The 13,132-nt window shown below is 39.5% G+C and overlaps 2 protein-coding genes across 15 annotated transcripts in view; one reads left to right on the forward strand and one right to left on the reverse strand.

The window, feature by feature from the left end:
• CRYBB1 (crystallin beta B1) overlaps nt 1-13,132 on the forward strand; it is an 87,884-nt gene that overhangs the window by 16,977 nt on the left and 57,775 nt on the right. Inside the window, exon 1 of one of the 4 annotated variants that reach the window (XM_069961302.1) lies at nt 7,819-7,879. The exons of 2 other annotated variants lie outside the window; for them this stretch is intronic. The gene's annotated coding sequence lies outside the window, so the exon portion shown is untranslated. Of the gene's footprint in view, nt 1-7,818; nt 7,880-10,145; nt 10,451-13,132 lie in introns of those variants that run through there. One more of the 4 variants, XM_069961301.1, reaches the window with a different exon arrangement.
• The window catches only part of CRYBA4 (crystallin beta A4), a 59,843-nt gene that overhangs the window by 6,143 nt on the left and 40,568 nt on the right, over nt 1-13,132 (reverse strand). For 5 of the 11 annotated variants that reach the window (XM_069961309.1, XM_069961311.1, XM_069961307.1 and 2 more), the window contains 2 exons: nt 9,467-9,646; nt 2,580-2,630 (listed from right to left, as the gene is read on the reverse strand). In XM_069961309.1, the coding sequence (XP_069817410.1) occupies nt 2,580-2,630; nt 9,467-9,553 (138 nt within the window). In that variant the 5' untranslated portion in view covers nt 9,554-9,646. Of the gene's footprint in view, nt 1-2,579; nt 2,631-9,466; nt 9,647-10,140; nt 10,199-13,132 lie in introns of those variants that run through there. The other 6 variants (XM_069961316.1, XM_069961315.1, XM_069961313.1 and 3 more) reach the window with 3 other exon arrangements.

Here is a 13,132-nt window from a genome sequence, read left to right on the forward strand (position 1 = left end):
ATACATGATTTGTCTCAGTATATTGTATATTTCCAGAGATGACTTTTCTATTCTGGTTTCTTCTACTCATGTCATTCTCCATTTTAGTAAGAGACATAGGGGGGGAGATTTATCAAACTTGGTGTAAAGTGAAACTGGCTCAGTTGCCCCTAGCAACCAATCAGATTCCACCTTTCATTCCTCACAGACTCTTTGGAAAATGAAAGGTGGAATCTGATTGGTTGCTAGGGGCGACTGAGCCAGTTTCACTTTACACCATGTTTGATAAATCTCCCCGTGCCTATGCAATGCATCCAGGGAGAGTTATTGTATTTCTCATAATATTACAGCACAGTGCCTATCCACTGTAGATACAAATCCAGACCAGGGTCTATAGAGACAGTAAAGGTCCTATTACACGAAAGCATTACCATTCAATAGGAGCGGCGACAGCATACCGCCACTGACTTCAATGGGCAGCCCAAACAATCCTCCCCGCTTGCTGGCTGTGCGTGTTATAGCACAGGCAGTGAGTGGGGAACATGGAGGAAAAGAGCAGTTAGTTAGCTGACAAGTCGGCGCTCTCTTCCCCTAGAAGAGTGGGCTGTGTAATACGGCCTTAAAAAGAACCTATCATCTAAATCTAACTGTCCCTATTATTAAAGTGCACCTTTCCCTAAGTCTATTTATAAAGATACAGACTGCCTTTGTAGTCACTATCTAATACTTTATCTAATTCTCTGTACCGGTGCTGTAAAGCCAGATGCCGCCATCTTGATGACATCACTTGCATTCCAGCAGTGCGTTCCAGTGCTGATATGCAGTGACGACACCAAGATGGCAGATCCCGATCTTATAGCACCGCTCATGGGAGCCCATCCCGTCGCTCTGCATGCTGGGAGGTTCTGGCCTCACGCCAACACCTTGGAAAAGAGTGCTAGATAAAATGTTATAGAAAGAGTGAAAGTGTAAATAATATAATTAGTAATTAAATAAAATTATATATATATATATATATATATATATATATATCCATTCCCCTTGATTGGTTTTCCTTAGCTTTGAGTTAGAGGCAAATAAATGTAACATACTGTATGCTACCCACTTGGATCCTGCATAATCTATATACTCCTTAAAAGCTGGGTTCACTTCTGGATTATTTATTCCATTGTTCTGCTCTGTCTCTGGAGAAGAATATAAAAACAAAACAGAGCCAGCTGGTCCGTTGCACAATGGACCCCAATGGCACCCAATGGAACCCATTGTCTTTAATAGGGTCTATTGAGTCACTGGCATGGCATACAGAATTTCACTAGATAAAATAGCTCAGCATTCTGTGCCAGTTTTCCGATGTTTTGGACAGAACCGGAGGCACTGAGTGGAGGTGCAAATCCAACCTTAGTATTTAATGTGTGCTGTCCGCACATTACACAGGGTCTTGCATTGCATACTATATATATCATAAAGTCTTGAGGGTGGTCTATGGGTGCATGCAGCACTGTCACTCTATCCAAGTTAAAGGAGAAGTCCGGCAAAATTAAGAAATCTGGTACAGGCAGAGGCAGGGGGAATATAATAAAGAACGTACAGTATACTTACCTGTCCTAGTGCCTTTGGAGTGCTGCATCACTACTCCTGGATCCACCACCGGGAGTCATTTTCCTCCAGCTTCCTGATATATCACAACTCAGGTGAAAGTACCTAAGCAAGCTGATGGATTGCTGATGGAGTCCTGTCCCAGTGACTGACTGAGCAGGCAATCTAACAGCCAGGTTGTGACATTGCAGGAGGGATAGCTGGTGGGGGTCTGGGAGCTGTAATATGGCACTGCAGGAGCACAGAGATGGGTAGGTATATTTTCTTTATTATGCCCCTCTGCCCCTGCCAGGACCAGACTTTTATTTTCACCAGACTTCTTCTTTAATATAGGTGAATCCATGGGCAGATTATGGAGAGGGCAATCTGGGCTACCAGCCGGGGCCCTTGGCTGCAGGGGGGCCCAGGGACATTGTCTACATTATAACCCCACCTGTCCCGCTGCATAAGTCCTGGGTTCAAATATGACCAAGGACAACATCTGCACCTCTAAAAGTTTGTACGTTCCCTCCATGTTTGCATGGGGGCAGGGCTAGAAGGAGCATGGTTAGCAGGGGGCCCAAAATTTCTGAAAAGCCCGGGGCCCATGGTACCCTTAATCCGCCCCTGGGTGAATTACTAGTCAAAGTCCTGCAGTCTTAGATACTTAGGGGGAGATTTATTAAACTGGTGTAAAGTAGAATTGTCTTAGTTGCCCCTAGCAACCAATCAGATTCCACCTTTCATTCCTCACAGATTCTGGTTGGTTGCCGGGGGCAACTGAGCCAATTCTACTTTACACCAGTTTGATAAATCTCCCTTTAAGTTTTTTTCAGAGTATTTATTCCAAAAGTAATAAGTAATTTATATACCTTGAGTATTTAAGTAGTGATAGTGATCCTATATTGCAACACCCATGTATGGTATCTGTATATTCCATTTACAGGGCACCCCTTTAAGTTCAGCCTTTACCATTGGATAGGGCACACAGGTTTGGACACAGCGATTATAGAAAAACTCATTACCTTCCAATGTCCGGCAAATTTAGTACAGTGTTGAGTCATGTTGGCTCTGTCCTGTTGGGATAGATAGAGAACATTTAGAGTTTGATCATGTTTATGATCCAGGGTCATCTAAAACATGTTCCACAGAAGGCTATGATGACAGATGGCGCTATCGTATGATAGAACTAACGGATTGTATCCCACAAATAATGATGTTCTCTCTTGGTTCTAAATCAGTTCTACAAATTAATGAATAAGAGGCTTTTGTTTGCTTATTGTCTTTGGAGAGTGTTCAGTTAATGTTGCTTGTATTGGACAGCGTTCAGAGGGTATCCCGGATGGCTGCACTTAGAAGCTTGCTTGGTATGCCAGCCATTGCATTAAATAATCAATCTGGCATCACTCTTCCTTCTTGTATCTCTGGAGACATTTATTCTCAACATAAGAATTTTACAGGGACAGGAGGTTCACACTCGTTTTACAGCGTATTAGCGGATAGATAGCTGTACTTTGTGTCCACTAAGTAGTTAAAGAACCACAAAAAACAATTTTGCAAGGGTTTTCTATTTTTTGTACTGTATATAAAGCATAGTCACTATATAATAATTAAAAAAAAACATGAAGGAAAATAAAATTGAAAAACATATATAAATTGTTACACTACATTTTCTAAAACACATTGAAAGTAAGGGCTTAAAGGGGTACTCCAGAGGAAAAAAAAAGTTTTTAAATCAACTGGTGTCAGAAAGTTATACAGATTTGTAAATCACTTTTATAAAAAAAAATAAAAATCTCAAGCCTTCCAATACTTATCAGTTGCTATATGTCCTGCAGGAAGTGGTGTATTCTGTCCAGTCTGACACATTGCTCTCTACTGCCACCTCTGTCCTTGACAAGAACTGTTCAAAGCAGGAGAGGTTTTCTATGAGGACAGTTCCTGACATGGACAGAGGTGGCAGCAGAGAGCACTGTGTCAAACTGGAAAGAATACACCACTTCCTGCAGGACATACAGCAGCTGATAAGTGCTGGAAAAATTGAGATTTTTTTTTTTTTTATTAGAAGTAATTTTAAATCTGTATAACTTTCTGACATCAGTTTATTTAAACACAATTTTGTTTCTCCAGAATGCCCCTCTAATAGGAAGAATGATACAATGTGTTGTAAGTGTAGAGTATACTGTGATTTCCACTCTGTAAATAACTACATAATTTCACTTTTTTGTTCTTTTTGTGCATCAGGTGATTTATACAGGGGTTAAAATGTCATGTGAGTATGATAGCAGGACCGGTGTTCCTATGTAGGTTCTTTCCTCTCTAGGTAGAGATGGATAACCTTTACCATAAGCAGCCTGTCTGTGATATCCATTTGCTGTATGTTTTAGGAAATCTCAAAGCACATATAGAAAACCTAACCATAGACCCCGATCACCATAAAAGGAAAAAAGCCAGGAGTATGTTATTTTGACTTCTATTTGGGTGTTTTCTGGCAGGGTTGCCAAATGCAACAAGAAGAAAACCGGGGCAATCCCCGTTTGTTGTGACTTCTTTATTGTAAAAACACACTGCAGTATCCATGCGGACTAGCGTGCACTAGCAGATGGGAACGCCCTACACCTCACAGAACATGTGTCAGCTGTTTCACACGTCAGAGCGTGCTTCACTAGTCCAGGTGCATCCTGGTCTGGTGAAGCACGTTCTGATGTGCGAAACAGCTGTCATGTCTTCTGTGAGGTGTATGGCACCCCCACCTGCTAGTGCAAGTTAGTCCGGATGGATACTGCACTGTTTTATACAATAAAAATGGTGAGTGTCTGGTTTTCTTCCTGTTTTGGATGTTATATAGAACTATCTGCACGTTCCCCTGGTAGCACCCATACAGCGATTGTCTCGTCATACTCTCCGCACCTATCACTATCTGAGATTACCATATGCAATAGTGATGGTACTGTGTATTGGTGGAGGAAAATGCTAAGCATATTAATTTTAAAAAAAGGAAACATTTTATTTTGTGTCACTTTCATTTCTTCTTCTTTCTTTTTTTTCAAAAATCAATAGTACAGGTGATTTTAAGAAACTTTGTTATTGGGTTTATTAGGCAAATATGCCATTATCTGCATTCAAAAAGACTTTCCCCAGGCCCCCCCCCCCTCCCTCCTCTCTCTCATTCACTGCTCATTATCAGGAAATCTCGACTTTTACATCAGTCGAGCCCTGTCTGTTCTATGGAGAGGGGAGGGGGGAGGAGGGAGATTAGTTGGCAGCAGAGAGCAGAAAACAAAGGATTACACAGTGGGAGCTGTGTGAAAGCAGATATTCAGGGGTCAGTGCTGACTTCAGAGGAGATAGCCTTGTGATGTAGCTGTAAATTAACTCTTTGTTGTCCTGTTTTGGTGCCTCATCTCCTTCCACCCCTCCCCTCTCCATAAGAGAACAATGAAGACAGGGGGAGAGCTTCAAATTGCTTTTTCAAGATAAAAATGCATTTTTCGGCTATTAAACCCAATTACAAAGTTTTCTAAAATCGACTGTACTATTGATTTGTGCAAAAAGTTAAACGACAGTGACACTTTAAAGTAGTATACTGTATCATTAAAAATATAAACTACACAAATTGGGTGTTGTAATCGTACTAGATATTATTCTATGGAAAAATGAAAAACTTCATTACAAAGTAAAATTGGTCCCACGAAAAACAGAGTTTAAATAAGAAATATGGCTTTTAGAAGGTGAAGGGGAAAGAACAAAAACCCCCAAACTAAAATTAGCATTGTCCTTAAGGGGTTAAGATACTGCTTCTTATGACGCACCGCACATGTATCTAAACAAACAAGAGATCTGTGCGTATCGCCGAAGCTTTGTTTATGGGACGGATGGTGGAGCTTCTCACAGAAAATACAAAAGCTGATTGCTTTAGGAAATGAAGCGGCAATGTACCAGGGCTAAAGCTGCTTGTAAACCGTCATCATTTCCATCATTGTTTGGATTATATTGTGTATTCTGTTCAGGTCCCTGTTATAGAAACATAATGGGAATGGGGGGGGGACTCCTGTGCATTTTTCATTCTAGATTTCTTTACTTTTATACATTTTTACAATATTTATAATTAAAAAAATATATATTTACATTTTTAAATGACCAATAAATTTGACACCTTTTTTCTCACTAAAACAGCTGTAGTCTTTTTCAATAATTTATTAATCCTGTAGAGCAGGAGTGTCAAACCCAGGTCCGCCAGCTGTTACAAAACTATATATCCCATCATGCCTGGACAGCCAAAAATTTAGCTTTGGCTTTCCACACATGATGGGAATTGTAGTTTTGTATCAGCTGGAGGGCCTGAGTTTGACACCTGTGCTGTAGACTGTGTTCACATTGCAGTACGATATTGCAGTATCGTAGCAGTACTGCATATTTTCGGTGCAATAACGCAACAACACTACATTGAAACTGGAACGTGTGAACACAGCCTTAGGAAACTATTGCTTTTTGTATTCACTTTTATATCTAGATAATGTGCAATGTTAAATAACTCACAGAGGCAGACCAGGCAGCTACTATGGAACCCATAGAGAAGGATGCCTTAGCCCAGAATTACCACCGTATACTTTCCAATGGATGATGTGAAATTAAGCAAAGACTACCTCGCCATGGGAACTGCAATGCTAACAAAGATAATGAAAAGGACCAGCTAGAAGGGGACACGACCTTATGGAAGGTATAAAGTGGGGCCCCACTATTGAACACACACCTCCAAGGGTCAACTTTTTTTTTTTTATTTCTTTACATCCGTCTCTGGTGACAGATTGGAAAAACCATTTGAACCACTGACATAAAACATTTACTTATGTCCTTCTCCCTGCCATTATGACAATCTATGCTACATTTCTCCAGACTTTTATGGGTTGGGGTCCTGTGTTTAGAAGGCAAAGCATAGCCCATGACAGGCTGTAATAGGGACAACTGTAGGTCGCCCCAGCTATTTCCCTTGAGTTGCTCACCTCCTCAAACAGTATGTTCTTACATGCAGTATGACCCAATGTACTTGAAGAGTTAGGTTGTGTTCCCACTACGTTTTTGCAATCCATTTTTTTCATCCGTTTTTTCTTAACGGACACAAAAATGAGGTAGACTACGTTTTTGTGTACGTTAAAAAAAAAATCATCCTTTTATTATAATGGAAGTCAATAGAAAAATGGAGCAAATCGGATTGCATCTGTTTTTCCATCCCATTTTTGCAAAAACGGATAGCAAAAACGTAGTGTGAACCCAGCCTTATGTGACAACTATCGTATATTTCCCATTTTCCCACATGATTGAATCAAAGCTCTAATGGATTGTATAGAATAGGTTCCTGGGTGCCCTTATAATGATAGGTAAACAGAAGAAGTTCCCGGCACTCACTCGTCTTCTGCAAAAGTGATTTATTTCCAAATAATTATTTATATATATATATATATATATATATATATATATATAATTTTTTGGAAATCACTCGCCTTCTGCAAAGTGATTTATTTCCAAATATATATATATATATATATATATATATATATATATATATATATATAATAAATTGGAAATCACTCGCCTTCTGCAGAAGACGAGTGAGTGCCGGGAACTTCTGTTTACTATTGGGCCTATTCCCTGGCACCGCCATCAGCCGGAGTATTGACCATTTGTTCTTACTTATAATGATAGGTGTCCTGCATATGTTTGGCAGGGTGCAGTACTTGACAGGATGGAGTAAAAACAACTGCAGGTCTCCCAAATCTATTTCCTGGTTTCATGTGTTTGCCAATGTTGATAAATAAATGTTTTAGGAATTTTTAACGTCTTGCATCATTTTGCATCCGCGTATGGACTCGCTGTTCATTATCGGTATCTATTTGCACAGTTCGAGACCTAATCACAGTATTGCAAGTAAGAAACGTGTCTGTATAGTTACCACAAGGGGAAAAAGTTGCTATATAGTACATACATCCCATTTCTCAGTTAACCCTTTTGCTATGCCCTACTAGGAAGGTAAGGGGGTCAGGATAGTAGTTGCTATGATAGTAAATAACAACGTTTGGTTAGTACATAATATACACAAACTATAAATATTGGTGGCCTTGTTGTAGATCAAATCAATGTTTTTCCACCATAACGACTATCGCCTTATCATTCATCAGTGTCGATCATCGCAGATTAGATTCCAGATTACCCAGCACTTTGAAATGTTACGTGAGTCCTTGATGTCGAAGTGTCCCGTATATCCTGACCGAAGCTATAAAATCACAGAGAAACCCATATATTCCGAGCAGATGACAGATCCCTTGCCGTAAGTACATGCTGTCATCTGTACTTTAGGAAATTTGGCTATTCCTCACGTCAAAATGTTTGCCTGAGCTCGGTAATTTGACAACGTGATTGATCTACCGATGCATCTGCCTTAAAGAGCTGACTTCTAACGGAGACAACTGAAAACATTGCCCGACGACAGTTTCATCTGCTCTATGTCATTTTACCAAAACGCTTTGCGCATTTTTACCACTATAGATAATTTAGGGCGGTTTGTCAATGAAAGTCTTACAGGTTGAAGGGTACAGGTATGGATTATATAGACGGGAGCACAAAACTGGTATGTTTTTGTTTTAGCCATTACTCTTTCCAACTGATAATAGTATTTTTTTTTTTTTATTAAGTGTTTTGTACTATTGTTTCCTGTCTATAGACAGATTTAAACTCAGGCAGGTATTGTATGTAGCACTTTACATTTACTATTATTAAGCAATGTATATTTCTTATTGGATATTGCTATAGGACAACAGCTGGCACAAATGGAACAGTCCAGTATAGTGTGTTCTCTGTGGTGAATTTCTGGGTCTGATTATCCAGTTTTCTCACCATGATAGATAGATAGATAGATAGATAGATAGATAGATAGATAGATAGATAGATAGATAGATGATAGGAGATAGATAAATAGATAGATAGATAGATAGATAGATAGATAGATAGATAGATAGATAGATAGATAGGAGATAGATAGGAGATAGATAGGAGATAGATAGATAGATAGATAGATAGATAGATAGATAGATAGATAGATAGATAGATAGATAGGAGATAGATAGGAGATAGATAGGAGATAGATGATAGATAGGAGATAGATAGATAGATAGATAGATAGATAGATAGATAGATAGATAGGGGATAGATAGATAGATAGATAGATAGATAGATAGATAGATAGATAGCAGGAAATCCCACGGCACTCCGATACTTCAAGTAAACCAAAGTGAATTTATTGTGGTTATATATCACAGCTATCCATGTGCGCAACGTTTCGACAGCTTCTCGCCGTCACTTTCAAGCGTGAGAATGACGGCGAGAAGCTGTCGAAACGTCGCGCACATAGAATGCTGTGATCGGAGTGCCCTAGGATTTCCTGCTATATACTAACCAAGTCTCACCTGCTGTCACCCACCATTGTTTGGTGCTGCTCCTTTTCCTTGTATTAGATAGATAGATAGATAGATAGATAGATAGATAGATAGATAGATAGATAGATAGATAGAGGAGATAGATAGATAATAGATAGATAGATAATAGATAGATAGATAGATAGATAGATAGATAGATAGATAATAGATAGAGAGATAGATAGATAGATAGATAGATAGATAGATAGATAGATAGATAGATAGATATAGATAGAGATAGATAGATAGATAGATAGATAGATTTGACTATGTTATGCTAAATATTGTAAACCTAAGAATATTTGCATCAACTCTTGAAAAATTATATACATTATTTTTTTTATTAGACTGAATAAAAGAGATGATGAGCTACTGCCGGTCCAGGCAACAATAATCTTGGAGCGACTAAGTCTGTCTTATGATTATGAGTAGATAGGCCTTACCTTGCGCGATCGAGCAGCTGAGAGTCTGAAGGCAACGTGCCGGGTGGTATATCTGCTAGGGTTTATATAGCCTGCTGAGTGAGCCATAGACAGATAGAGGCAGCTTTGCTGGAATTCCTCCGTCAGCAGATGCAGGGAGGCCTAATTCAGGAGTTTTGTGGCCTGAACAATGAATATAATCTATAGAGGAGATGGTAATGTATAGAAATGCTAGCACATCAGGATTTACGTTAACAGCACCTATATACTTCTGAAACAACATAACTGGATATACTTCCCATATATGTAATATAAATAGGGCAATGAATAAAATATCTGACCAGGCACCTTAGTACAAACAAAGTATGGACAGTCATGTATTGTAGTCAAAGTTATATCAGCACTTCAACAAATGGAAACAACTTATTTTTTAGATGAAAGTCTATGGGGGAGATTTATCAAACATGGTGTAAAGTGAAACTGGCTCAGTTGCCCCTAGCAACCAATCAGATTCCACCTTTCATTTTCCAAAGAGTCTGTGAGGAATGAAAGGTGGAATCTGATTGGTTGCTAGGGGCAACTGAACCAGTTTCACTTGACACCATGTTTGATAAATCTCCCCCATATAAGTCTATGCTATACATGCTGATACCTTGATTGGTATTGGATGCCAACAAGCATGCACATGTACTCACCTGCTGCGAGTATGACCCTATGTGTAGCTCTCTACCTGCCGGAGATCCAACAGGGGTTCAGTCACTGTATCAGAATTAGGCGAGGTTCACACTATGTAAAAACAATGGCCGGTTTTGTGGAAACAACGGCCATTATTTGTGAAATAACGACCGTTGATTGCACAACACTGGCCATTGTTATGAAATACGGCCGTTATTTTTACATAGTGTGAACCTGGCCTAAAGAAGTTTTGTTATTTTTTATTCAAACAAGTGTAAGGTGACCGTCAGGACAGCGCAGACCGTGCGCTCTGAACCTCCAATTTTAAAGGTATCTTTTATGATAAATGTAATTTTTACATGCAGAAATGATGATGATTAGAGATGAGCGGACCTGCCGAGGTTCGGGTTTGTATGAACCTGAATTCTTGGCGTCTGATTCCCGCTGTCTGCCCGCTCTGTGGAGAGGGTGGATACAGCCTGAGGACCGCCTGGAAAACTGGGATACAGCCATAGCCATAGGCTGTATCCCAGTTTTCCAGGCGGTCCTCAGGCTGTATCCACCCGCTCCACGGAGTGGGCAGACAGCGGGAATCAGAAGCCGATAGTTCAGGTTCATACGAACCCGAACCTCAGCAGGTTCGCTCATCTCTAATGATGATCCACAGCATTTATGACTCCTGTGAAAGTACCCCTAATTGATATTGTATAGAAATACAGGTACCAAAGGCAAAGCTTAAAGGGGTTATCCAGCTAAAATCTTTTTCTTTCAAATCAACTAACTAATATTTACTGCACTATTTGACCACAGTATTTCTTTACAAAAAAAAAAAAAAATAAATACATTTGTTGGTTCCACTATCTCTACCACTTGGTCATATTCCAGGATTGTTGTATTGCAGTGGATTATGCCTGCCATTGTTCTGCTGATAGGCAGCATATTAAAGGGGTAAGCCAGTGAAAATCTTTTTCTTTCAAATCAACTGGTTTCAGAAAGTTATATAGATTTGTAATTTACTTCTATTAAAAAATCTCTAGTCTTCCAGTACTTATCAGCTGCTGTATGTCCTGCAGGAAATGGTGTTTTGACTCCAGTCTGACACAGTGCTCTCTGCTGACATCTCCGAGACAGGAACTGTCCAGAGCACAAAAGGTTTTCTATAGGGATTTGCTACTACAGCAGAGAGCTCAGTGTCAGACTGAAAAGAAAACACCATTTCCTGCAGGACATACAGCAGCTGATAAGTACTAAAAGACTTGATATTTTTAAATAGACGTAAATTACAAATCTGTATAAGTTTATGAAACCAGTTGATTTGAAAGAAAACGATTTTAGATGGCTAACCCCTTTAATATGCTGCCTATCAGCAGAAAAATGGCAGGCATAATCCACTGCAATACAACGGTGCTGCTATATGATCAAGTGTTAGAGGTAGTGGGACCAAAAAACATATTTTCTATTTTTTTTTTTGTGGTCAAATAGTACACTTGTCACAGTAACCGGGAGTGGTATGCATGCACCCCTGGGTATACCAACACACACCTTTGCAATACAACAGTCTGTAGGGCAGGTGGAGATGTAAGTAACCAGAGATTCCCAGGTAGACTTAAACGAGGTGTAAACTTTACTTAACATCTTCTTAAAGGAATAATACACGCTGTAACAGTTCTCTTTGGCAGCAGTGGAATACAGTAAATCACTTGGCTCCCTTTGGTGAGATGGGTTCTTGTTATAATCTCTGCTTAGCACAGGTATACTGTAGAATAGACTGATGATATGTTTGAGAATACAAGGACAAAGTCATTGGGTACTTTAGTTAACTTGACTTTAGTTGGCAGTGAGCTACTTGATGGAAAGGGACCTATTCCAGACCCTTGGGTTCTCAACTTTGGGCACTGACCACCTTTTTGTGTGTAGCTTTGATAACAGTACCTGCATCTATGGGTTTGACTGTCCGCCTTTTGCTGTCTGTGGGGACCGAGTGACATGAGCTCAGGAACTCAGGTTCCACTTCTAGGTAAGTTAGCCGTTGGGGTAACCCCTTAAGGAACCTAGCGCTTGCAGCAGAGTTCTTGGCTACATTTAGACTTATCTGAATGCTGACTCTTGTAGTACTTCTGCAGACTCCTGGCAGGGGTTAATAGAGAACAATCTGATAGCCCCTCAGTGTGGAATAGTTTTTCTCCTATCTCTTTTCTATGAGGATTCCCATAGAAAGCGCTCCTGCTCTGGACAGTTCCTGTCTCGGCCAGAGATGTCAGCAGAGAGCGCTGTGTCAGACTGAAAATACAACATTTCCTGCAGGACACATAGGAGCTAATAAGTATGGGAAGACTGGAGATTTTTTTAATATAAGTAAATCACAAATCTATATAACTTTCTGACACCAGCCGATTTGAAAGAAAAAGATTTTCGCTGGACAACCCCTTTAATTGTACTTTATCTACAAGCTATGATTTTACATAAAAATACATGATTTTTATTCCAGTTCTTTATTTAAAGGGGTTGTAAAATGATTTTTTTTTCTTTCAAATCAACTGGAGTCAGAAAGTTATATAGATTTGTAATTTACTTCTATTTAAAAGTCTTCCCATACTTATCAGCCGCTGTATGCCCTAAAGAAAATGTTTTATTAACATTCAGAAACAGTGCTCTCTACTGACATTTCTGGCTGAGTCTGGAACTGTCCAGAGCAGTAGCAAATCCCCACAGAAAACCTCTCCTGCTCAGGACAGTTCCTGACTCGGCCAGAGATGTCAGCAGAGAGCACTGTGTCTGAATGTAAATAAACAACACTTCCTGCAGGATATACAGCAGCTACGTAAGAGAAGACTTGAGATTTTTAAATTGAAGTAAATTACAAACCTATCTAACTTTCTGACACCAGTTGATGTGAAAGAATTTTTTTCCCGCTGGACAACCCCTTTAAGGATTTTTTTTTTTACACAATATACAACACAAAGATGGAAACCACTTCAAAGGGATGAAAGAATATATGGACTACCTTATGCA

The sequence above is a fragment of the Dendropsophus ebraccatus genome, chromosome 3, assembly GCF_027789765.1.
Source record: "Dendropsophus ebraccatus isolate aDenEbr1 chromosome 3, aDenEbr1.pat, whole genome shotgun sequence".
Lineage (NCBI taxonomy): Eukaryota > Metazoa > Chordata > Amphibia > Anura > Hylidae > Dendropsophus > Dendropsophus ebraccatus.